This window comes from Meleagris gallopavo, chromosome 5, assembly GCF_000146605.3.
Source record: "Meleagris gallopavo isolate NT-WF06-2002-E0010 breed Aviagen turkey brand Nicholas breeding stock chromosome 5, Turkey_5.1, whole genome shotgun sequence".
NCBI classification, from domain to species: Eukaryota; Metazoa; Chordata; class Aves; order Galliformes; family Phasianidae; genus Meleagris; species Meleagris gallopavo.
In genome coordinates this window covers 34,649,770-34,675,249 of record NC_015015.2, presented here as the reverse complement: position 1 = coordinate 34,675,249, position 25,480 = coordinate 34,649,770, and the positions used below count along the sequence as shown (strand labels likewise).

Sequence of the window (25,480 nt, the reverse complement as noted above, 5' to 3'; positions counted from 1 at the left end):
ATATTGATCCACCACTGACCGCACTGCACATGGATATCAAGACCACAGGTGATTTATGCAGGTTCTTTTACAGGAGTGCTAATAAGTTCTGTTGCCACACTATCTCATATTTGATATGTGCTACAGATTTTACTGATACTATTTTCATATCCTTCTGGCTTTGGAAACAGTCTCCCTCAGAGACAATAGGTCAACTGCCCAGACCTTTGAAAAAGAAAAAAGACGATGGAAAAAAGAGAAACGTAGCACTAATGTATTTCTAAAACTCTAGAAAGATCTGTAACAGCCTCTTCATACGTTAGCATAGTTTCATTTCAGGATGCAGTATTTCACAGCCTATGAAATTACAAAAAAATCTTATGTTGTCCCTGGATTTTCAATGGAGCAACACTCACTCTGCTTCTAACTCACATTATAAAGTAATATTTTTAGTCTCAATAATCTCAGGGCGAATCTCAACAGTGAAGGTAAAAGGTATGTGACTGGAAGTACTTTTCCGCTTCTTTTCTAAAATGGCATACATTTATAGAGGTGCAGCCAGCTGGCAGGTAGCAAAGTGATGACAAAAATAATTTAGTGGACAGAGTGAAGGTAACGCTGCTGGAGATACATGATAAAATCTTATATATTCTTATATTTTTAGATATTCCCACGGCCTTGCAATTCACCATGTTCTTCTGCAATCTGTCATAACATGAATATCAAAGAAGTATAAATTCATCAATGGGTTGGAAATTTTGAGCACAAAAAGCTTTAGGAAAAAAAAAAAAAAAGAAAATGGTTAAGGGAGTAACTGGCAAATCAATGGTTCCTAACAGAAGTCATGGCCCCTTAGCACAGTAGCTGTACTTACAAAGCCAGTCCTACATGCATTTGTAATGTGCACGTAGGAGAAGAGGCTAGGTGTAAATTTCAACTGACCGATGCACTAGCATAGAAGCCCATTACAGTGGCTTCAAATGAAAATTGAGCATATATTTGGAGCTTAAAAAAGACTTCAAATATGGAAGTAAAAGCAGATTTCTGAAAATCTTTTCATTGCCTTGGACAATACTTGGCATATCAACCAAACTTTCTTTTCCTGTCTTTCTCTTGCAATTTTCCTTGCCATGAAAATATCTCCCGAGTGCACTTTTGTATACTTTCTTAACAGTTCACTTTCCTTCCTTTGTTTTAGTGGCAAGTGACAAATGTGTGGAGGCCATTTAGCGTCAGTTAGGCAGGCAGGATATTTCACTGACTAATGGTCAACTAGGGGAACAAAAAGCGAGCTATGAAAGACTTACAACGGAGAGCCTACAAACTGAAATGGGAACATAATAATCAGTACTGCATCAAAGAGTTGGATTTAATTTGAAGATGAAATAACACCAGGAATTAAGTAAAATAGTTTTGCTGGAAACTGTATTTGAGACATCTTGCAAAATAATTGTATACTGCTAAGCTGGAGAAGGCAATATTCTGTGATTAGGAAATAGCAAGTTCAGCAGTCAGTGGTTTAAATAGCTTAAAGTTTTAGCATTGTGAACTTCTCCAATTTGTTGACTATCTAAGAGACCTGATGCTTCTGATGAATAATATATTTTACATACCAAAACATTTGCCTAGTGATATACAATTAGCACGTGAAAAACTTAGCAATAAGATACTATAAAGATTAAAAATTTATCGAGACTTGAGATATCTGAATATTTAAATGGATAATTAGAATACTCAATATTACAATGTACAGGGCCTGCTCCAAAACATAAATGTAGGCAGTGGTATAAAGTCTTATCTCTTAAACAGTGAATAAACATGAATAAACAGTGTAATACAGAAAAAAGAGAGTGCAACATACATAATTGAAAATCACAGTGTTTTCTACCTTCTTCTAAAGTAACTGGCATTGATCACAGAGCTGAAAAAGAAAAGCTGAAAGAAACAGTTGCAGGAGCAAATGCTAGAGTTACAGGATTTCAGAAAGTGGCTAAAAGATATCAATCATGCATGCTCTTTGTTTGTTACTAAGCTTGTGTGATTCACTAGTTCTGAAAAACAAACACTAGGTATGGGCTGAAAACAAATTCCATTTTCATTCTTTTCCTAGTGTGAATTAAAAAAATGTTTTCTTTACATGTTTCAGTTTCTTCCATTTTCTTCTCTCTTGTTCCCTCACCTTGCTCTATCTCTACCATCTCCAATCAAAAGGTCATAAGGATGGTGGTCTGCAATGCAGAAATCATTGCTGGCCCATGATAAGGGCTTGGTATAGACGGGGAGGAAGACGGTGCAATACTTTGACAAAGAGATACATCAAGATGCCAGGCGAGTTTAGTTTAAGAATTAGCTAAATGCCAGACATTCTATCAACCTAATTTAGAATCAATCTTGCTTTTTAGTGATGATAATAAACTTGTACAAACATGAGATTCATTTGTATATTTTAGCATTTTATTTCAGTCCCAGAATGCAAAACCTGACATTGGAATCAGTTTGATTTTTTTGGTGATTGAAGATATTAAGCACTACAAGAGCATTGAAATTTCGATCTGATTAGGATAAAAATTCCTCAGGATCAAAACACTTCTTTTTTTCCCCCTACAGTTTTACTAATTGTGTGCTACTTGACATTGCAGAGTTATTCCACAGCATGATAGCAAAATATCTGAAGTGTATTTTACTGTTAGAAATTATCAACTCATTCTATTTGTTTTTCATGTATTTGAGGTTATTAAGAGAATAAAAAAAAAGTTTAACTGATGTGCATAAGTTAAGAGGGTTAGTTCAACTACAGCTGGTAGGCTAAAGCACTAAGCAGTATTTTGTACAGCAATAGGATTTTTTATACTGAACATAAGAAATAATGAATATATTATTTATTCAAAAGCAGACTGAGGGGGTAATACCCCTTGAAAAACATGGGAGCCATGAAAAAGGTGAATGTGCAGCATTTTATTTTCAGAAATACTGGATTATTCTAACCACTGAAAACTAGATAAAGTAGATGAAAGGGAATGCTACGAAACACACTCATCAGAGACCTTTGCTTTATGGGAAATGAACTGCCCTGGCTCACTGTTCCTGAGGAATTGTATTTCTTATAGCTGTAAATCAAATCCTGAAAGAATAGGATGGTATTTTCTATGCAATAACTGAGAATAGCAAATATCTTTTTTGTCAGTGTCAGGTTTCTGAATTTAGACCTCAATTAAGATTCCAAAATGAAAAAAACATGCATTATATGCCGATATATACCTTTGACAGTACTTTTACAAGCAATATATTCATTTTGAAATGGTGGCACATTGTTCTATATTTGTCCAAAAGTATAGTCCCTACTGCTTTTGGAGGTCTAACCTTTTAAACATCTTCGCAGCATTCTTAATGATCTTCATTGAACTGCAACAGCAAATACCTGAAGTCCCTTTTCAGTGAGGATCATTTATTTTCTCAGTTCAGTGAAAGATGTACTCCTGTAGTATATGACACTAGCATATTTGCTTCTTAAATCAGAAAGATAGTCACAGACCTTTGTATAACAGTGGTAACCAAAGAGAAGTACACATGCATAGTATTTCAATCCGTAGAACATCACTGATTATCCTTGCTGAACCTTAAAGACAGTGTTCTGTCTAATACATCAGTAATTTTATTCATTTGCTTGATTTCTAATATTGATTTGACATAAAATGTATCCTGCCATCTTTTATATTGGGGATACTTTCTTACCATTGGAGCAAAGACAATTCTACCCATGCAAATAGATTCATGGCTTTCCTTTGAAAATTACTGAAACTTGATATGAAGTTCAGCCCTGCAATGTTTCTAGGCAGAGGTAAGTAGGAAGAGAGACCCTACCACCTTTTCTATTCTTAAAAGTGATCTAGTTGTAAGGGGTCTTTTCAGTATGTTAATTCTAGATGTTTAACTAGACAGTGTAAACCATTCAGCTTCTACTCTTTCATGCCACACATCCTAACAAAGAATTGTGTTATACAGAGCAGGATTAGGGATGGTATCTGAGCCAGGGTACAGTCAGACTTGCGATTTTTGAGATCTCATATTCAAACACAAGTTATTGCAGCTAAGTCAGTTGTGAGGTGTCAGCTGAACCATCAGATGTGTTATGATGCTGGACTGTGTACAGACTGTTAGACCACAGCACATTGTAACTATATTCTCAGTGAGAGACTTGATTTATTGTAAGTGGTATCTGTCAGGATTCTACAAGCAATTTATTCAATAAATGCATCAAAGATTAACAAATGAAAAGTTTCCCTAACTTCTGAAACCAAGAAGTCTTACAAAATGGGAAATACATTAATAAGGTGAAATTGTAACACCAATCAATTGGCTTGTATGAAACAAGACAGAAACGATATCCCTTTTTATTTATATTTGAGAAAAGCTTTTGCTTCAGTAATTTGTGGATTGTCACTGTATATTATTGTGTTGGAATAGATGCGGGAACATGTAAAGTATAAATATTATTTTACCAATTCACAAGGGCATTAGAATCTTAGAATCATAGAATTGTTTGAGTTGGAAGGGATCCTTAAAGGCCATCCACTCCACCTCGCCCACAATAAGCAGGGACACCTACAGCTACATCAGGTTGCTCAGAGCCCTATCCAGTCTGACCTTGAATGTCTCCAGAGATGGGGCACCCACCACGCCTCTGGACAACCCGTTCCAGTGCCTCACCATCATTACTGTAAAAAGCTTTCTTCTTATATCCAACCTAAATCCACCTTCTTTTAGTCTGAAATCATTTCCCCATGTCCTGTCACAACAAAAACCTATGAAAGCCTGTCCCTTCTTTCTTATAGCCCCCCGATAAAGGCTACTATGAGGTCTCACCAAAGCCTTCATTTCTCCTGAACATCCTCAGTTCTCTCAGCCTGTCTGCACAGGAAAGGTGTTCCATCCCTTGGCTCATTTTTGTGCCTCTCCTCTGGATTCATTCCAACAGATCCATGTCTTTCCTGTACTAAGGACTTCACATCTGGACACAGTACTCCAGGTTAGGTCTCATTAAGCTGTAACTAACATAACTCACAAAGTAGTTAAAAATTCCACTAAACCTAGTGGAATTTTTGCTATTCACTTCGTTGGGGTTAGGACTTGGATCTATATAAATTTGCTTTTTTAAGACATAATCCCCATGTCCTTTGAAGCAATGAAAGATTTTCCATTGACTGTAGCTGACCTTTAATTAGGGCAGCAGTTCCCTTACAAAAGATTGTTGTTACTGTTATAGTCCTGTAGACCTTCTTCACCATTATACTTGTTATTGTCACGTTCCTGAAATAGCTTTTGTCTTATCTGAGATAGAGTTAACAAGGCCTGTTTTTCACAGTTTCTAATAGGTTGCTATGATCTGAAGCCATCAACAGCTCTCTTTTTTTGTATGATTTTGTGCAGCATTTTCTTCTTTGTTTGTTTTCCTCTTTGATGCCTTTGAATAACCTGGATGAGAGAGCAGTGTATACTCGTCTTATTTTTTCCATTTTTTTCTAATATTTTGTCAATGCATAGGCAACAGTAACAATTTTATTTGTGTTTCTTTTTACCCTTAGATCTACCAATGCAATTTGGGATTCTTGTTTTAATCTCTAAAAACTATTTTCTATCCTTTAAAAAGCTATCAGATTTTTATATGCTCTCTGTAGGCATCTACTGAATACATCCTCTTCAGATTGATGCTTTCCCAAGTCCTGCATTTACTTTTTCACAGGGCCTTCTAACTGATACTTCAGCTTCCAGGTCCTCTTTAAAACATTGTATAACACTGCTTTTTATCCATATCAAGCATGCATTCTGCACAGGACTGACAAACCTCCTGCTTTGTCTATTTAGGGAAACTACAGTTCTGCTGCCTCTTACCTTCTACAACCAGTGTCTGCAGTTCTTGAATTTTAGCTCTTTTTAAAATGTAATTAGATTTTATTTTTTAAAACTGAAACGAGTGTTTTATCTTTCTAGATTGGTTTAAACTTGATTTTCTGTGATGGAAAACTTGCTATGAAGTATTTTGGAGTTTAATGATTTCTTTCCCTTGGCATTTCTGCAAAGTACTTTTCCAAATGCTAGAAAAATCAAGCATCTTTTTGGGCATCACTTCAACCTTTGCAGCAGTTAAAATGGGCAAGTATATTTACTGAGCTATTCCCAAGTCTAATTTAAACTTCAAGATTATTCATCCAGAGCATGATTCTGAACAACATGAAAAGACAAATGCCTGTACCTGGGATGGACAGACTTCCTGTAATGCTACAGGCTGTGAACTGACTGGCTGGGTAGCTGCTTTGCTGAAAAGGTCCTGGTGGTCCTGATGGACAACAGACTAAGCACAAACTAGCAGTGTGCTTTAAGGGCTGTACGAAAGGGGATAACCAGAAGATCACAGAAAGTCATTATTTTCCTTTACTTGACCCTTTTTAGACTGCAGCTGGAAAATAACATCAAATTTGGGCTCTCCAGTACAAGCAAAATAGTGACAAATTTCAGTGAGCTCAACAGAGGGCCATCAAGATCTTAGGAGTTGGAGTGCTCATCCTGTAGGGAGAGGCTTGCTTGATCTGAAGAAGAGGTGGCTTTGGGAGACCTAACAGTCTGCTAAGATGCAGCTATGAGCTGCACAATCAAAACAGGGAAATTCTAACTAGCCAGATGGAAAAAAATCACTGTGGTGATAATTAAGCCCTTATTAAGGATAGTAGGAATAGGCTTCTCAGATAAGTTGTGGCATACCTGTCCTTTGAAGGCTTTCAAGACCAGCTAGCTAAAGACCTAAAAAATTTGCTTTGAATCAATTTTGATTCATATGATGTTTCAGAGTTCCTCCCAGCCTGAAAGATTTTATGAACATCCTGTTCCTATACGCCATGAGAACACCTGTAAATAAGAGACTTAATTAACTGGCCTCACCTACTGAAAATATTGAGCCTAGAAAGAATATCTATGCTGCAGTTACAGAAGAAGTTTGGAAATCTGCTGAAGTCAGACATACAGTGAGAGCAGAAACATCTACAGCAATGTGAAGCAATCACTGGGGTCTCCTGAGTCCTAGCCCAGTGCTCATACGCTAGGCCACACTGCGCTTACACTGTTTGAGTAAGAAGTCTCTAAGTTTTCTGAAGATGAATGTTTCATAAAGCATATTCTATTTCAGAGAGAAGTGGTCATTCAGAAGATTAAGGTCTTTTTCAAATGGGATGTTCATCTCTGCCAGGTGGTATGCTAAGTCTCAGTCATAAATATCTTTTATTTCCTTGGTCACATAATTCAGTGGAAAAGCAACTTGTCATTTTTTGACTTCCAGTTTCAAGAGAACCCAGTAAGTTTCTTGGTTTGTTCCTTCGTTTTTATCAACTGCCATATCCTTGTGGATATTAACACATCCAAATGTAAATGATGCTGAATGGCCATTTGTTTTTCATTATGGATAGTTGATTTTTTTCCACAGAATTTTATCTAACCTGACTTTCTTATGCTAAATGCACCTTACCTGCAAGTAATTTGAGGGACTATTTGAAAGCTTACAGAACTTGATAGTAGTGTTGGCTGCCAGATATTATCATAGAAGGGTCCTTCCTGTCTTGTTTTCCAGTTAAAGTTATTCTCCTATCTCTCTTACATATCAAGCAAAGGGACCAAAGATTTATAATGTCTTCTATCATACTGTATAATTTTTTAAGAACTTAATAAAGGTAGCTGGATTTGGGTTGCTATCTTTTCACTAGTGAGTGCTAACAGGACATGGTGCATGGATTCACCAAATTCTGCATTATAAAGACTTTGAAAAAGTAGAGCTATTCAAATGTGTGAGGAGCAGCTTTCAGATGGCCTTTTAAATTAGAAAAACATATAAGTCAATCATAAATCCAGTCAGTCACTGAAACTCCCAAAGAATTATCTGCAGGCATAGATAAACTAGAGATTATGGGCTTAAGCCTCTTTTCATACCAGGGTAAATCAGGAGCACCATCACTGAAGTCAACAGATCTCAACAAGGAAAGAATTAGGCCCTATGGCTTTTAATAAGAGGAATATAAACAGTTTAATTACAAGGAATCAAGCTGAACCTCCCTTCCCCCATACACAGACACATGCTCTCTGGTAATGTTTGTCTCTTGAAACATTTTTGTACTTGTATTCCCCTCATCCTGATCATCAGATACTACCTGTGTGGAAATAACAGGGACTTACATGCTGCAGGGATTGGGGCTGTTTAGATGTAAATGCACTGGGTGGCTTAAACACTGGTGGAGATATAGATCAGTTCTGTACTAAACAATCTGGTGAAATCCCAAATACGCTGTTTATTGACCTCCGTGTTATGACTCAAACAAAAAACAACTAGAGGAGTTCATTTTCTGTGTAGGAAAGGGGTTTCTCAGGTAAGTAATATCTCCTTGAGGGAGTAAAATAATGCACAGAACATGTACATGAACAGCTGCTGGAAACCCTAGTAACACAAATACAATTTTTTATTCCAACATATGTGAACTATGCTATGTATCTATTGAAAGACTTGAAAATAAGTGATACAAAAACCTAAATTTGTGCTACCCCCTATGAAGTTCTGTGATCAAAAAAAGCAGCTGCAAGATGAAGGCTTCCAGTCAGGAAATATAGACAGTGGTTCAGGAACAATCTTATAGCAAATTATTTTGACAAAAAATGGAGGTACTTACAGTCCAAATGACTATGCCTGATGCCTTCCACATCTTCAGCATGAATAAAGTGATAACATCTCTTTCCTACGATATCTACAGGGGTCAAATCCATGTAATCACTAATCCTAAAAAGGAAAAAAAAATATCTATAATTAAAGAAGGAAAATAACACAATAATTGTAAAGTGGCTAAGAAAGTGAAATCTGCAAAATAATTTTTTCACCACTATAATAGTGTCATGATGTCTCTTCTATAAATTCAAACAGAACATACCTGCACTAAGAAGAGGAAGCCTTAAAAACAAAAAGAGAAATCAATTTTTTAAAAAAACCTTGAAGTCATATAATTCACTGAGTAAGTGAAAAGTTATTTTGTTCCCTATTCTTCTTGTAGTGTAACACCAAGACAATATAATTCCATGAAGCTGTAAAGCATTTGCAACAATCCAAAATCTTTGTTAAAGGACCAAGATGATTCAAAATTGCACAATAAAGCAAAACTATGGTATGTTTATAACAAATGATTAGAGACACATTTCATTTAAACAGATTGGTCTTCTATTGCGTATATTCATGAAAAAGATCTTCAACCATCTCTTGGCACCAAGTCCAAACTGATATTTCAAGGGATATAATTTAAATGCTGAGACATACAGATGCCTCAAGGTGTTATCTTTTTCAGTCTAATTCATTTGGGAGCTCAGCCTTCACTCTGGGCCCTTTCAAATGGGACTTTGTTGTTTATTGCATGTAGAGACTTTAAAATCTATTCTTCAGACCTTTGTGTCTGTGAGCGTGTGCAAACTTTTGTCACTGAGTACCAAAATAACAATGCTTTTAAATGCAGTAGAGAAAATAAGACATTTGGAAAATGCCTTGCACATACCAGCAATTAAAAGTAAGATTGTTTTCTAGAAATTGAATAATCCTTAGGGTTTAAAGCATGCTATAATGGTTGGGTTTAAGCCCACGTCACAGTTGTAAGCCATAATAGGCATCCATTTAAGAGAGTTATAAGAAACACCAAATATCTTGATAGAACCAGACAGCTGAAACAACAGAATTGTGATCCAGAGTACAGGCCAGTGAGGAGATCAAACAGAAACTGGACCACACAGGTCCAAGGGGCTCCCAGCAGGCAGAGGTGGTGAGCATGAACCCTGAGGCACTGACTGGTAAAACTATCTGGGAGTGCATAGACAGGGAAGGCTGGAGGAGGAAGAGGAATGAAGTATTAGATAGTGTGACAGCAGCACTGATTGGCTTCATTGTCCCTATTAAACCCCTGCAAGACTGTCACAGGAGAAACAGATGGACTCAGATTTGCCAGACTGTCAGATCAAATTTAGCATAAAACACAACGGTCTTGTCCCACTTGCACGACAGAGCATGTTGAAGTCAAAGGACTGTTTAGTATTGTAATGTTTAGCCAGATGTGGGATACCCATGTAGGATACCCATCTACTGTTCACCACAAACTACAGTTGAAATGCATCTCTTCTACCTACTTGGAGATGACAACATTCATCAGATAAAGAAGTCTGGGATGGTGGTAGTGGGACTCCCTACTCCTGCTGAGTTACACTACTTAGTTTGCACAGTGAATTAACAGCCATCAAGCAAAGGATCTAGGACCTCTGACCAGTGATAAGATACCTTATCAGAGCAAATGGAGTCTGACATTAAAAGTTTCCTGTCCTCTGGACCATATATTTTTTTTTATACGAAATCAAGTGTGTAAATAGTACATAGAACAGGAACAGAAACTCAAATCTCTCCTCTTCTCAGTTCTATACTCTCCTCATGGCATATTTTATTCTCTCTTTGGCCTAAGAATATTGTGTTTCTCTTAGGAGATGGCTCTGCTTCAAGTTCAGGGAGAAGTCCAGTACATAAAAAAGGACAGTCTCTTGACAGATTTTGACAGAACCAAGAGTTCTGTCACTCCTGGTCCTCATATGATTGTTCCAGAGGCTGCAGGGAAAGAAAGATATGACAGCTTGAACTGTCACGTTTGTGTTCTTTAACAGCATAGATATGGCCAGCAACAAGTATGAGAGCAGTTGTGTTGTAGAAGGGGAGAAATGGGTTGTGCAGCATCACAGCCACAGCCCTATGATGCACCCAGATGATGACTGCTACACTTCATGGGGAAGTCTATCATTCTGCACTCTGGTAAATTTGACTCAGGTGTATTTTGCTTCTATGCAGCAGTGTGTTTCTGTAAAGTTTTTACACTTAAAAATGAACAAAGCAAGGCAACTATAGAAGCAAATTCAGTCTCTTAAATTTAAGGAAAATATTAAGAAACAGCTCTTCAAAACAGACATGTAAAGGATAAAGGATTTTTTTTTAGATTAAAAAAAATGGAAGAAGAAACGGAAAGAATCGAGAGATGTATATGATGATCATTGAGAAGCAATGACACCAAAACCAGAAGGAAAAGAAATTATATCAAAGAGGACACTCATATCAAAAGTATCTAAGATGCAAAATAGATCACTAAAAGAGAGGAAAGGAAGAAATGTTATTTTTTAGAGCACTAGACCTTATGGTTCCCAGCCCAACAAAATGCTGAAGCAACAGGTAGATCAGTAAGAAATCAGTTCTGCTGAATAGGCAGGTCTCCATCCTCTAAAACATAAATACAGGTTTACCTGTAAACAGATTGGTGGTTCCACTGAATTACAGGACTATTAACATAACTGAAATTTAAAGACAGAGATACGTGCTTTGCTGAATTAGGACAAAAATGTGCAGATACTTGCACTTGAATTTCTGCAAACAAGATTTTTTTGCACATCTTAAGGAACTATTGGCAACCACAGTCATACCAACAGGCCAAACCCCTTATATTTGTGATATATAGTGAGTTGATACTGAAAAAACAGATTTATACTGTCTTCTAGCAGCGGTCTCTTTATTTTGGTTTTAGTTCTTTTATCATAGTCCAAGATGGCTTGTCCTCTGAAGGTGCCTTTCTCACTCCACTGACTAAGAAATAAATTCTAGACTATTTTACACTAGGTGGTGAAGTTTAGATGACGTGAATTTCACATTTGGGTAGCAGGCACATGGATTGACATATTGAATTTTACATCTCCATTCCATAATCACAGAATAAAATATTAATTCTTAGAAAGAGCTAGTGTACTAACTAATCTTGTTTCAAAAGGACATCAACAGTTGTTGACTAGTTTCTGCACTAACTCTAGGATTCTGAGGCAGATATCTTCTTTCAGAATGAAGTAACAAGATGCACCCAAAGACTTATGTCACTCTCACTCCCTGCTATTGCAATCAGGCAACCGCTTGGAAAACTAGTACTGTTGATCCCGCCCCTGCTGATCCAATGGTCCACTGTGAGCATTTATTTTGGTTAAGTAGCATGGCTTCTGCTCCATACTCCCTGCTGCTGCTAGAAACTCCCCATTGCTCCATAAATAATGCTTATGGCTTCCCCAGCATGAATCTATTTTTCTGTTTTCATCAGCATTGCACTTGCTTTACTGTTACACCACAAAGAATTTCCCTGCTGCCCAAAAATGTCAGGAGTCAAGCCCCATATATTCAGGAAAGGATACTTAAACTCCTTTTCTATAGCCCCAGAAGAGAGATACCAACTTCCTCGAGTCAGAGAATGGCCTTGGCACATGCCCAGATAATTCATCTGACAGCTTCATATCAGCTGTTCAGTTACTTCCTTGCCTTCTTTTGCCCTTTCCATTCCTCCAGCTTTAATAGTCTTATTCTACTTTGTACCTGCTATGAAATTTAAGTCCTGCCAATCTAACACTATTTTTCAGCAGTGGAAACCCCGCTGTCTCACTGAGCTAACATTCACCTCTCAGCCCTGGCAGAAGAGTTTCTACTCTTTGAAATTCCTTTTATAATTTTTTAACACTGCCACTGAGGCTTAAAAATGTAACTATTGCAACATAAATTCAAGTATCATTATATGCATTCTACCCTACTGTATAAGAAATCCATCATAGCCAGGGAAAAGCAAGTTTACGATATTGTCTTTACCTTTTCTAATGAAAAATGTTGTTATGCTCAGTGTTTTCTTGCATAAGTAAGTCAGCTAGCTTACCACAGTTTACCATGTTATTGGCTCTTACTTTGTGATTACCAAACAGCATTCCATGTGTGATGCACTTTAGGCTTTTCAGTGATGCCTTTCTCAAGGAATTTTAAGGATTAATTGCTACATGTAAATATATGGAAAGTTTGAAAAAACTGTTTAATTAAACACAAACACACAGTGTAGGGTTCTTAAAAATGCCAAATGGAAAGCAGAGAAGGTGTAAATCTTTCTAACACAATCAACAAATTTATATCATACTTGACCTGATGGAATAGTTCATTTTCCACATCCATTTCATTCCTGGCTTTTTTTTTTTTTTCCCATTGAGGTTGCCAGCAAAGGTAACAGTAAGTGCATGTGATTTCGTTAAAAGGAAATCTGTTAATTAGGAACTGGACAGATACCAGAAATTCATTTCACAGAGGCCATTGATGAGCTCTGCAGTGGTAGCTGCTTTCCATTACCACCAGGGTAGGTCACAGTCAAATCACATACTAAGGCTGAAGTTTTCTTTATATCCTACTGCTAAACCCCAGAGCTCTTTCATTAGCTGCCAGACTATACAGAATTTAGAAACTCATTGGGTAGACTCACAGGCAAAAAGCCAGTGTAAATTTTTATACTGTTATCAACTTCTTGTGTGACTTTGTGCAAACCACCTACTATGGCTCAATTTCTCCAAAGTTAAAAATGAGAATAATACATTTTCCTTTAGAAAATACTTTGGAAGTTTAGATGAAATGTTCTCTTTAATAGACAAGTAATATTTTTAATATTATTATTGTGGCAGTTTAGCAACATGACAGCAAAGATATACTCATAATTGAAACTCAAAATTATTGTAAATATGTAAGGCTCTGATTCAACAAATCATTTATGTTGATGTACTATTCTGAACAGAGGTGTTCCATTATTGCTCATAACAGAGAGCTTGAACTCTTATTTATAACATGCAATTTCTGCAGTCACATGAAAAGCTTGCCCGAGTCATCTCGCTTGTTCTACTTTTTGATGACAGGTTCTCTTGACAAAGTTTTGTGGCTTTTCTCTGAGATTTCCATTAACAGAACTCAAACTTCCTTATTATATCTTCCTTCTCAGATCTCTTCATTCTGCTCTAAATACCTGTTCTCTACATTTTTTTATATCTATTTTTAAAGGTCCCGATGGCAACAATAAGCATTAACAATCTTGCCCCAGCCTCCTGAGGCTCTCCCCATGCTGCCCAGGCCCAGGACTCCATGTCAGCCCGGTGCCATCACCCTATACCTCAGAGAGGCTTCAGCTCTGCAGGACAGCCCTGCCTGGCCATGGTCCTTGTTGAGCCAAGCCTACTCGCAGGGCTCATAACCTGGCCCTACTCCCCGGGAGGTGCCCGGTGCCCCAGACTAGGGCTGCGCTGCTGCCATTGGCCCCACTGCTCCTGGTGAGATGGGCTCTGAATGTCCTGGTAGGGCTTCCCTGCCCCAAATGGGGAGATCCTGCCACTCCTGATGCCCTAGCTATAGGGAGTAGACAGCTGAATTTAAATTCTGTCTGCTTTTCTAAATCGCTTGTCCCTGTTACATTAAACATGGCCCCCTCTCCCACCAACGCTTCATACACCTCTTCCCATTTCACTGCTGCCTTTCCTAATATGTCCTTAAACAATTTTAATCTACAGTTTTCCCACCTCTCCCAGCCTACTATCTAGGCCATCTGTGCTTCTGTTCCATTAAACACTAAGCACAATGTGTTGTAATCTACAAATTTGTTCAAAACCAGGAAACTGTAGATAAAGTGGGACTTGTGGAGACAGGGGAGCGTGTAAGGACAGCCATTTAAGTCATATGAGCAGCCCTGAATCTTGCCTCTGAGGGGTACAATGACAGATTGTAAAAAGCAAAGGAAGCTTAAAGGAAGCTCTTCTGATCTATCTTCCTCTATTTCAGGAACAATTCCTTCAAAACATAGAATTTAGTTTATACTCTAAGAATGCAACAGTAATGGAGATGATGACAAGTGTGAATCCAGTGCTTTCAAACAACACCAGAAAGACACTGCAGGAATCACAAATTTCAAAACTTTTTACTAAGCCAACGGAACAAAGAATATATGGAAGTAAAACAATTAAAAAAGGAGCAAAAATCTGTACCTATTTTCACAGTAAATGATATTGAGGTCCATATTCACACGAGTGACAAACATGTGGCAGTCAATCCTGACTTCATTAATTGTAGGAGGTGGCAAAGCATGAGCAACGACAACAAGTCCCATGATTTGGCTGGGTACTGTCCGTCCATGAGACAGCGACACTCTCAGACGTAAGCGGCCTGTTATATGAATCACCTGAAAAATAAAAACAGTAAAAGAAACTGCAGTGAATTCTGGATGTGACCACGACATCAGTTTCTTTTAAAGGATATAATTACTATATCCTATAGAACACTTACCACAGCCAGAAATTGTAATAATTAACTTCCAGTATTAGTCTTAAGCTTATTAACTGTCAATATGTCCTTATGGCAAAAAAAAAATAAAATAAAATAAAAATATATATATTCACAGGCAAACGTTTCACATTCATCAAATAAAAACTCAGAACTCCTGTGCTATTGATTTTTACTGTAGTGGCTGTTACAGAAAGAGAATAATAATAACAGAAGAAACTCCTAGGAATCCAATAAAAGAAAGGACAGAAGGGGAGAAAATTGAAATAATGAAATGAGAAAAGGAACGTTAATTTCCTAACATTTTGAAACTGAATATGAGACTAAAAGATCATTAGTTTTGAAACTTTTCCATAATGGTTTTAATTTAATTGCTAGCTACCTACAACATGGAGACACTGCTCATAGCCTTGATTTACTTATTTCTGGTTGGCAATTTGAGAAGCAGCAGAGTACAAGTGTATGTATTGAAAACTCTAGGGGTTGGTGGTTTCTCTCCCTGTTCACAAAACAATGCCAGGAGATGCTCAGGAGATCTAGTTGTACTCCTGAAGAATGAAAGTCTAAGAACGTTGAATGAAATGGAACAAGCTGAAACTCTGGGTACAGAATAATCCAACAAGTTACAGCTTCACTCCTTCAGTAATTCTACCATGGAAAAAATACGAGTTGTTTTTTCAGTAGAATAAAAGCACCAGACTGAAAATGTAAACTGCAGTTCCTGTACAAATGCATAAGGTGTCTTAAGAACTGGCTGTTGGAGGCTCTTCCAGATTTTCATCCTCAGAGCGCGTTCCAACATCAGCATGAAGAACAGGACTACAGAGCAGAGGAGTCGCTTTCACTGTGATCCCAGACTTGCTATGCAGAGGTCTGCAGAGGGGTTGGTTAGTATGAGGGAGGGGACAGAGTTGGGATGTAGTTACATGTCCTCAGGCACTCATCTCACAGAGATAGCAGCCAAGCCCTTTGCATACCTCTGATGAGACTGACAGTTTAGTGAAGGAGAAGCTCATGAGTAAGACTGCATCTAAATTCAAATCTAATTAACACTAGCACATCTATAATCTGAGCCTTGAAGTTTTTCTGTCCTACCTTCTCCACCCTTCCCCACCCCAAACCCGATCATTAAAATTTCTCCTTTATTTGCTATTTAACTTTTCAGCCAGTATGGTGAATAAGAATGAGGAAAGTGCTTATTTGTTTTGTTTGTCCATTTCAAATGCAAATTTCTGACCACTCACATTAGAAGTAATTATTGCCTAAACTCACACTTAATGTACCTTCCAAGAGCAAACTATTCTATGAATATTTGTAGAAGCACCTAAAGGCAAGATGCAAAAATACAATTTCAAACACATTTTTAATTTTTTTTTCCCCTAGACCTCATAAACTAATGAAGAAATGGCTAAAAGAAATAGGATTAACTTCACAGGAGGAGCAGTAGTAGTGTATTTTGCTCCTTCTAGCTAGGCTTGCATATACATATGCTTTTTATCATTATCTGTCTTATTTTATCACACAGTTTCAGCTTATTCCAGAAACACAAATCTGTAAATACTTGGAAAAATGCTGATGGATAACTAGTAATAATGTAAAAAAATAATCTTATGCTGAAAGTGCTATGCAAAAGTATTGTTGTTCTGTTGTTTGCTCAAAAAACGTATGCTAATGTGTTTGAAGTTGGCACTATTACTTAGGGGAAAATTTAAGATATCACACTTAAAATCCATTTATCTTTTCTTGTATTTTTTGAAGTCTCTACGTCATTTGCAGCTAAATATCAACATGATTTGATTTTCAACAAGCATTTATTCAATTAAAACTCACTCTTTCATTTTGGTTCCTCATCTGAAGTACCAATGGATGTTCCAAACATGCTAGGCACACCACATTTTACCATCATCAAGTTTCAAGATTTCAGATTCAAATTACTGTTTGTTTCGTTTGTTTCTAGCTTTTTCATGGATCAAGACAGGTTCTAAATCCCCGTGTGAATTCAAATTTTATGGGTCAGCATTCAATTGCATTCTAATTCTGTACACTAGGAAACATACAACAAAATGCTCATCAGCTCTAGTGCTTGTGTGTCTCAAAAAAACCTATTACCATGCCTGAAACCCCTTTCTATGACATTAGTCAAACTCACCAAGTGGGAAATCTAATTGATAGTAAGAAACAATTCTAGCTGTCACGACCTAGCCTACATTGTGAGTATTGCCACTTTTAACATTGGTTCATGTGAATTGAGATTAGGGGTGATAGGAATTATGGGGTCAATTATCGCCAGTAGCTAAAATTAATCTCTTTATAATTCAATCCCAAAGCACTAGTCTATCATACTCTAAATCACTATAATGACTTTAATGAAGTTAAATTGCAAGAATAAACTGCTATATGGAGTCCAATACATGGATGCAGATGTAAATATTCAACAAAATTTTGATAGGAACATTCTGAAAAGCAAAACAAAATGCAGCTCTTCTGTGCTGCTTTATTTATAAATACTTTCTTCTGAACAATCAAAATCCACCTTTAAACTATAATTACCTTTCTTTTTCCAGTAATACTATATAAGAAGATTGTCACATCTAGATGTCACAGTTAGGTAATGATACTGTGTTTTGTCCATTATATAAAAGGTGGGTGATGCTATATTCTTGACAAAAGGGATCATCAGAAACATTTTATGCCAAGAGCTGTACATACTTCTCCAGCATTTCTCTGTGTATCTCCTAATGAATAGGGCACTATGAAATTAGTTAGGGTTTTTTTTTTTTTGTAACTAAATGAAAGATAAACTGGGTTGTGAGATTTTTTTATTTTTTGGCTTGCAAATTATTTACTAGCAGATATTCTAACTTCCTTGATACTTTCATAATATAGAAATGGAGGGAGTTCACAATGAACTTTATGTCCTGATCTAGATTAGGATTTGACATAGACCACTCTAACCTGTGTTATTGCTTGCAATGTTGTATGATATTTGTACATGGATAAACAAGTAGGTGAACAAAATACCATTCTGCAACAATGAAACTGATAACCTTGTGAAATAAATAGAACACACATCCTGCTGTAAAATGTCAGACTGAAGCAAAACAAATACTACAAAAATCTCCTGTACTGCTTAATTGCTTTGTTAAAAAAATTCTAAATCAACTTTGCCTGACACTTTAATATCAGAGAAAAAAAGCATTATTAGGCTTTATTTTTTGCTGATTAGAAAAGAGATTTGCAAAATATTATATGTACATGTATACGAAATTTTTGGTGAGTGTGGGAGTGTTAACAAGCCACACTGCTTGGATAAATATATATTTCTTTTCTCTGCTATATGCTCTCTTTAGTCATCTGTTAGCGATAAGCACTTAGATGTACTCTACTAATGTCTTCTCATTATAAACAAGAGCATCACAAAGACCTTGATAGAACCTTTCCTCTGTCAAGACTTAAGGAAAGGAAAGCCCAGTACTTGAAAAACACATCTGGAAACTGCTCATCATCCTTTAAAGCTAAGTCTCACCTCTAGAGATGGAACTATTTTCTTTGTCAAAAGGCATCTTTAAATATTACATCTATTTTTTCACATACATGTGATGTAAGAGTAAGGACATGTATTACCAGAGGCAATAAAAACCTGGAAGCATGAAAAATCTGTGATTTTTACCTTTCAGATATCTCTGTGTTCTTCAAAAGTTAAACTTCCATTAGAAATAAATTTCTAAACTATTTCCTTTGTTCTCTGTGTGAATGATGATGCCAATTTATTATTGAACTGAAATGACCACACTGGAAAAAATTCCCCCTCCACCTTATTTCTCTTGCCGAGACATAAAATTTGAAACCTTAAAATTATAGCTTAAATCCAAATTTTGACAAGACAGTCATGTATGAAAACATCCTAATACAGATTGTGTGCCTGGATTTTTATGCAACTGTCTTATGAAAATCTCACAGATACATTTCTTCCCCCTAACAAAAAGAACTGTGATTATCAAGAATTTATATATTTGCTTTGGTCTTTCAAAGGTGTTATTGTATCTTTCCAAAATTAACATCTAAACCTTTAAAATACTGTTAATTTCAATGGCTAAAATTGGCTGTCTCTTAGAAATTGTAGCCATATATTTAGAATATTTATTTACTCATATACTCACAGACATGTGGACACCTATATCTAAACTTGCCTGTAACACTAGAGAGATTTTTTTTAACACTCCACAATATAAAGCATGCCTAAATGGTTTCAGGTGATTTCTAAACTAAGATCAGACATTTGGAAACAGGCTTTCCTTTGAGCTTTTCAAAGAAAACAGAGTCTACTGTTGTTTCTGCGGTTCAGCGATATCTCAAAAAGTCTCCTTCTCTGACAAAGTATAACCATGCCTATCAACCCAAACTTCAGTATAGTCAGTATTGTCTTCTCCTCTCCCTGTACTCTGCAGTTACCACAACACTTTAAGTGCAAGCCTTGCACTTGTGTCGAGGCAACCTCCACTGTCAATACAAGTTGGAGGATAAAAGGATTGAGCACAGTCCCGCCAAAAAGGATTCAGGGGTACTGGTGGATGGCAAGAGGCCTATCAGTACCTAAAGAGGAGCTGCAGGAAAGAAGGGGACAGATTCTTTAGCAAGGTCTGTGGTGACAGGACAAGGGGAAATGGCTTCAAACTTAAAGAAGGTAGAATTAGGTTGGAGTTAAGGAAGAAGTCTTTTACTGTGAGGATACTGAGGCAATGAAACAGGTTGCCCAGGGAAGTGGTGGATGCTCTGTCCCTGGAGACTAACAGGGCCAAGGCTGAACCAGGCTCTGAGCAGCCTGATCTAGCTGTGGATGTCCCTGTTCATTGCAAGGGAGGTGGACTAGATGACCTTTAAAGGGCTCTTTCAACTCTAAGGATTATATGATCCTGTGATTCTATGATTTGCTTGTCTTCCTATGGTCAGAAGCCATTTATTTCTGGGGTTCTGCTGCCTTGTCATCTCTCCTAATCTTGGGGCTGCTCTTCCAATTTTCAGGAAAGGTTTAGAAAAATATGAAACTTGCCTATCCTTGTTTTACAGCAGCAGTTAGGTTCAAAGAGGTCCAGTAAAGTTTGCAGTTCCAGTAATACTTGCATATTCCTTTGTTAGACCTACTACATTTCAATAATGCTGCAGTATTCCTAATATGAAGTCCCACAGAGCATGCCATTTTGGTGTTGAAAATAGCATATTACTACAGCTGCAGTATGTTGATTAATACACCAGTTTGATGTGTCCCACATGCATTTAACATGCTGTACACACATGTCAATTCTATATCACATGGAGAGCTATTTTAGTACGCAAAGGGCACACTGGACTAGCAGCATGTGTCATGTAAATTAGATTGCACATGCCCAGTAACCACTCCTGGGGATTCCTGCATGTCTGGAAACCTGATGAATTACCTCACAGATAAAGAAGTTTGCAGATGCGTGCTCCTGTTGTGTCACTGTCTCTTTTCCATTCCAAGATAAGCATCATATCTTCTTTCCTCCAACTTCATAACATCACCTACCTTTTTTGCTGGACAGCATAACAGAGTAACATGTCTACTTATAATAAATGTTCTCAACTCTTATTTGGCTCAGAAGTTTGCTGTTTCCGTTTTATTCTTTAAGAAGCGCTTGTATGCCCAGAACTCTTATTTTTTCCAGACAATAGTGGTTCATCTAATGAAAGATATTGCTTCTACACATAAACTTTGTCCTACTGTATCAGGTTTGCACCAAAACAAAGGAAACCAGTCATCAGTCAGCCATTCTGAAACAGGGTTACTAAGAAAAAGAGTCTAGAAGATAATCTCTGAATCCCGAGAAACACCTTTGAAAGTAAAATGCACTGTCTTAATTCAGTTTTGCACTGAATGCTACCTGAACCACTGTTAAGACTTGTGGTCTTGAGCACCTTTTCAAAGAATGCAAGTCTATTTCAAGGAGGGCAAACATTATTCCCAACACATATGTAGTTTCAAGGTCAATAGCCTCTTTACTATCTGCAAGTACATTTTAAATCCCGTCAAATACACCTGCAAAAGACAGTTTGTAAATGGAAATGACATTTACATTTAAACAGCATATTTGGTCTCAGGATGTATTTTATTGTTAAAAAGTCAGTAGTACTTTCTGGAGACACTCTTGGCTTTTCTACTCTCCCCAGACATCACTTCCTCCAAATAATAAGATTCAAAAGCTATTTCACTGCTTAGAACAGACAGAAAGAGAATTTAGCCTAATCCTAAGGGTTTTAAAAATGTATCCTTTTGAGACCTCAAACACACTGCATACTTAAAGACAGGCATCACGTGAGAAGCACCATGGCTTGGCAAGCTCAGTTCATAGCTCTTGCTCAGTACCAAAAAGGACCCAAGTAGAGTATTTATTGCATATAAGAACTACTGACTCCAGCAGCAAGCACAATAGCCGGAGTCACTTTCATTCAGGTACACTACAGAGAACAGTTAGTCTTCTGCATAAAAGCTAGTGTTTTGATCACACGTACAAAAACCTCTTGGAATGCATAATTCCAACTCTCCCTCTCAGGATGCACAAGCTCTTATCTCCCATTTCTTTCTCACTAGGTAATAAACTACAGGGAAGGTTATGAGGACCACCTTCTAACTCTCCGAAAGAGCAAAGTTGAAACGAGAACCTGAAATTGCCAACCTTACACCTGTCACATGAAACTCACTGATCTGGAAGTGTCTCAGTTAGAGTTATCTAAACAATAAACTGCAACCATATTGTAGAAGTAAATGAAGACTGTTATATGAGAAATGATGCATACAACTGCCATTACAAACAGAAAAAGTAACTTTAAGAGTGTACAACAGGTGGTTTTTCAAGAGTCATCAAGTTGTAACAATCTGGGAAATGGACAAGACCAGAGGTTGCTCAAGAATAATTAATAAAAAACATATCTGCATTTTGAATAGATCAACATTCTCAGACCCTTAATGTATGGATGACTTTTTGTTCTATTACAGAACAGTACCTTCGCTTTATTATTTAGGATAATATGTTAGGAATAATTATTTAGTACAGTGCAATAAAAATTGTGAGATTAAAATCCTCCATTCAAAAGCATATTTATGTCGTAAAATATGTTACTATTCCTTCATTTCCTGTGTTATGATTTTTTACTAATTGTAACAGATCACCTAAATAAAAGATGACGTGGAGCCAACACTCCAGAAATTAGCTTCATAGAATTCACAAAACATACATTGCTGAGTTATTATATATTCTATTTTTTCATTTATTTTTCCAAATACAACTGCAAATCCACTATCATAGTCAGCCTCCTCAATAGCAGCTCCAAATATGCTAATATAAAACAGTGTATTTTAAATATATGCAGTAATTCAACATGCCAGGTTTTATTTTAATACCTTTGATTTTTTTTATTTTTATTTTTTTGGGGGGGTAGGGGGGGGAGATTTCTAACAACTAGATATATCAACAATGCATTTTTTTTCATAATCCAAAATTTACGAGCATTTGAAGAAGATCAACTTACTTAAGAAATGGATAAAGAAGAAAATGAATGAAATCATCACACTGCAACCTGAAAAAGTAGCCATAAAAATTGGTTTTATAACAGTGCACTTTTTGAAGTAATTGGCACAAAGACTGTTCTAGTGCAGATTGCTGCAAGAGCGCTCTTGGCAAGAACATCATAAGCACTAGCAAAACTTTAATATGCTCAAGCAGCCAAATACAAACTGACACTAGTAACCCACGTATAGCAACAAATGGGAAAAAAATAAAGTATCTCAATTTAATACAAACCTATATACAAAGAGATCAATTTTTTACAACTCGTGGTTTAGCATACAATCCTGCTGTCCTCAGAGTGAATATAGAGTAGCTATACATAAGAAATTAGAATTATCAATTCTAGGGAATTTCTCAAGAGTCCTTTTGATATGTAATACAGCAAGTATAATGACTAAAAAACCAGGCATCAAAGCATTAAATGAGATCAGGTTGAGATCTATTTAGAAAAGACAGATTTAAGCTGGAAAAAGAATCTCTTTTATATGACCTCCAGAACAGACCATTTGCAGAAGAATTCAAGATGAGCAGATTTACTCTTGCATATCTGCTTGCTTTACAGCTGCTTTTAAATATAAACTCAAAAATTTCTAATATTGAATTATTGGAGTATTAAGTCTATATAATAAAAATTATTAAGAACCCAGGATTTTCTTATACTCCAAACAAATATTATAATGAATTTTGCATGTTGAATTCATAGGAATAAATGAAACGGTTAATTTTAAATCTAGGTAATGCAACTAACTAATTTCTAACTGATCTATCGTAAAATCTGGCAACTGTTGGTCTAATCTAGGAATCCAGAAAGCTTAGAAATTTTGGTAGACTGTATCCCTGATTTGTGGTTAATAATTATTTAACCCTGAAACTCAAAAGATAGCTCCACTTTAACAGATTTTCCACTGCAAGTCCCTTGGTGTTCAAATGTGTTGCATTTCTTTTTCTTCTCACAGAATGTTTGAAGTCCCCCTTAAAAATAATGCCTTCAGGATATTTTTTCCTTAATACCATTTAAAGAAAGTTGAAAGCATTTAGTTATTGAAGTGTGCTGGTTCTAATAAAGGAATTGTCAACCCTGCCCACGAGCAAACTCTCCCAGAGCTTGCTATTCCTGAATGCTGGTGATCCTGTTCGAAGTAAAAAATAAACCCAAGAAAGGACTTCTGTGCATCAGTTCCAACACTGTTTATCATAATATCTAGGGGTAGAAAACTGGCTATATCATTTTGCAACAGAGAGGCTGGAAGGTTTTTTAAAATAGTTAGCCTGAATCCTGCATGTTAGGGCAACCAAGTCTTGTTACACTAAAGATAACCAATAATAAACATCCAGATGTAGCATCTTTATTTCTATCTTTAGACTGAGAAATAAAAGTGTATTTTCCTTTTTTTTTTTTTCCTTTTTCCCCCCACATTTTTATTTGATGTTGTTCTTAGCAACCCAAAAATTACCTTAGGTGATTCTGTGCTCCATGAGAAAGAATTAGATAAAACAAAATATCTGATACTAATACATTTTACAGAGAAAAAAAAAAGAAAATGCTGTTGTCTGTGAAGACAGAAATGGATCCCCCAACTTAGCCTTAATTAAGACTGTAACGTTTAAGTTCTACTTCAGCTCTCCACCCAGGGTAACATCCCAGAATCTGTTATGAAGACAGCCAAGAAAAATCATATTTTCTCTTTATTTTGTGGCTAAATGGCACAATGATCTGTGCTTTTGTCAGAAAAAAAAGCAGGGACCCACTGTGATAGAGGTTGAGAACTATCATTTCAATTCCATTAATACCACAGTTCCTCTGCTTATCATAATGGTGCTGGTACAGGCTCTTACACAGACAAGCAATTATTTTGTTGATTTTACTGCTTGCATGTTTCCTCCTAGCATGGCACTCTTCCCACTTGCTGTGTACAAACACACAAGGGTTACTGGAAGATCTTTCTTGTAAAATGCCACAACCGTGACAAAACTAAAGATGGATATCGGCAAAAAAGATTAATCTTGCCTAATTATGAATGTGCTCCCTCTCACCATCAGTGACATGTATATGACTCAACTCTGTATTTCTCATTCAGAAGAAAACATATAGCAAAGTATATGAGGTAATTTTCTTCCAAATATACAACTGTATGTCTCAGAAAAGCTGCTACAAGGGGCCAGTTATCCTCCACATCCATACAATGAACAGGAGTGAATACAGAATGGTATACAGTTCTCTGGCACATCTGCCAACATCTAACCTCAGCAGTTCTCTGAACGTGTTCAGTAATATGTATAATACATATATATATATATGTATATATGTATTATACATAACAGTTTTTAAAAGATCTCATATGGTCTTGATATAGAACATAACTGGCATTCAGTCTTCAAGCCCCAAGTCCTGGACTGTCCTTACAGAACCTGGTAGTAGGGAAACGCAAGGTGACATCACCAGAGTCCTTCTAGAGAAGCAACTGAAATCTGAATGAGCACTTGTCAACAAGTCAGCATCCTCTCCTGGAAGGCCAATGATGGTTGACAAAAGGAGACTATCAAGCTAGGCAAGCATATAAATGACATTTCACTTGCAGATTCTCCCAGGAGTTCTTAAACAAAAGCCGTGTGTTTGATTTGGCATTCAAAGTATCCTGTGGCAATGAGTATCACTGTTGAACTACGGACTTAGTAAGTACCTCCTTTTGCTTGCTTAGATTTTGCTATTTACTACTTT

The 25,480-nt window shown here is 36.7% G+C and overlaps 1 protein-coding gene across 1 annotated transcript in view; it reads right to left on the bottom strand.

Moving 5' to 3' along the window:
• The window catches only part of NPAS3 (neuronal PAS domain protein 3), a 552,805-nt gene that overhangs the window by 17,207 nt on the left and 510,118 nt on the right, over positions 1–25,480 (bottom strand). The window contains exons 9-10 of the mRNA XM_031553767.1: positions 14,884–15,077; positions 8,682–8,788 (exon numbers count right to left, since the gene is read on the bottom strand). Coding sequence (XP_031409627.1) covers positions 8,682–8,788; positions 14,884–15,077 — 301 coding nt within the window. The remainder of the gene's footprint in view (positions 1–8,681; positions 8,789–14,883; positions 15,078–25,480) is intronic.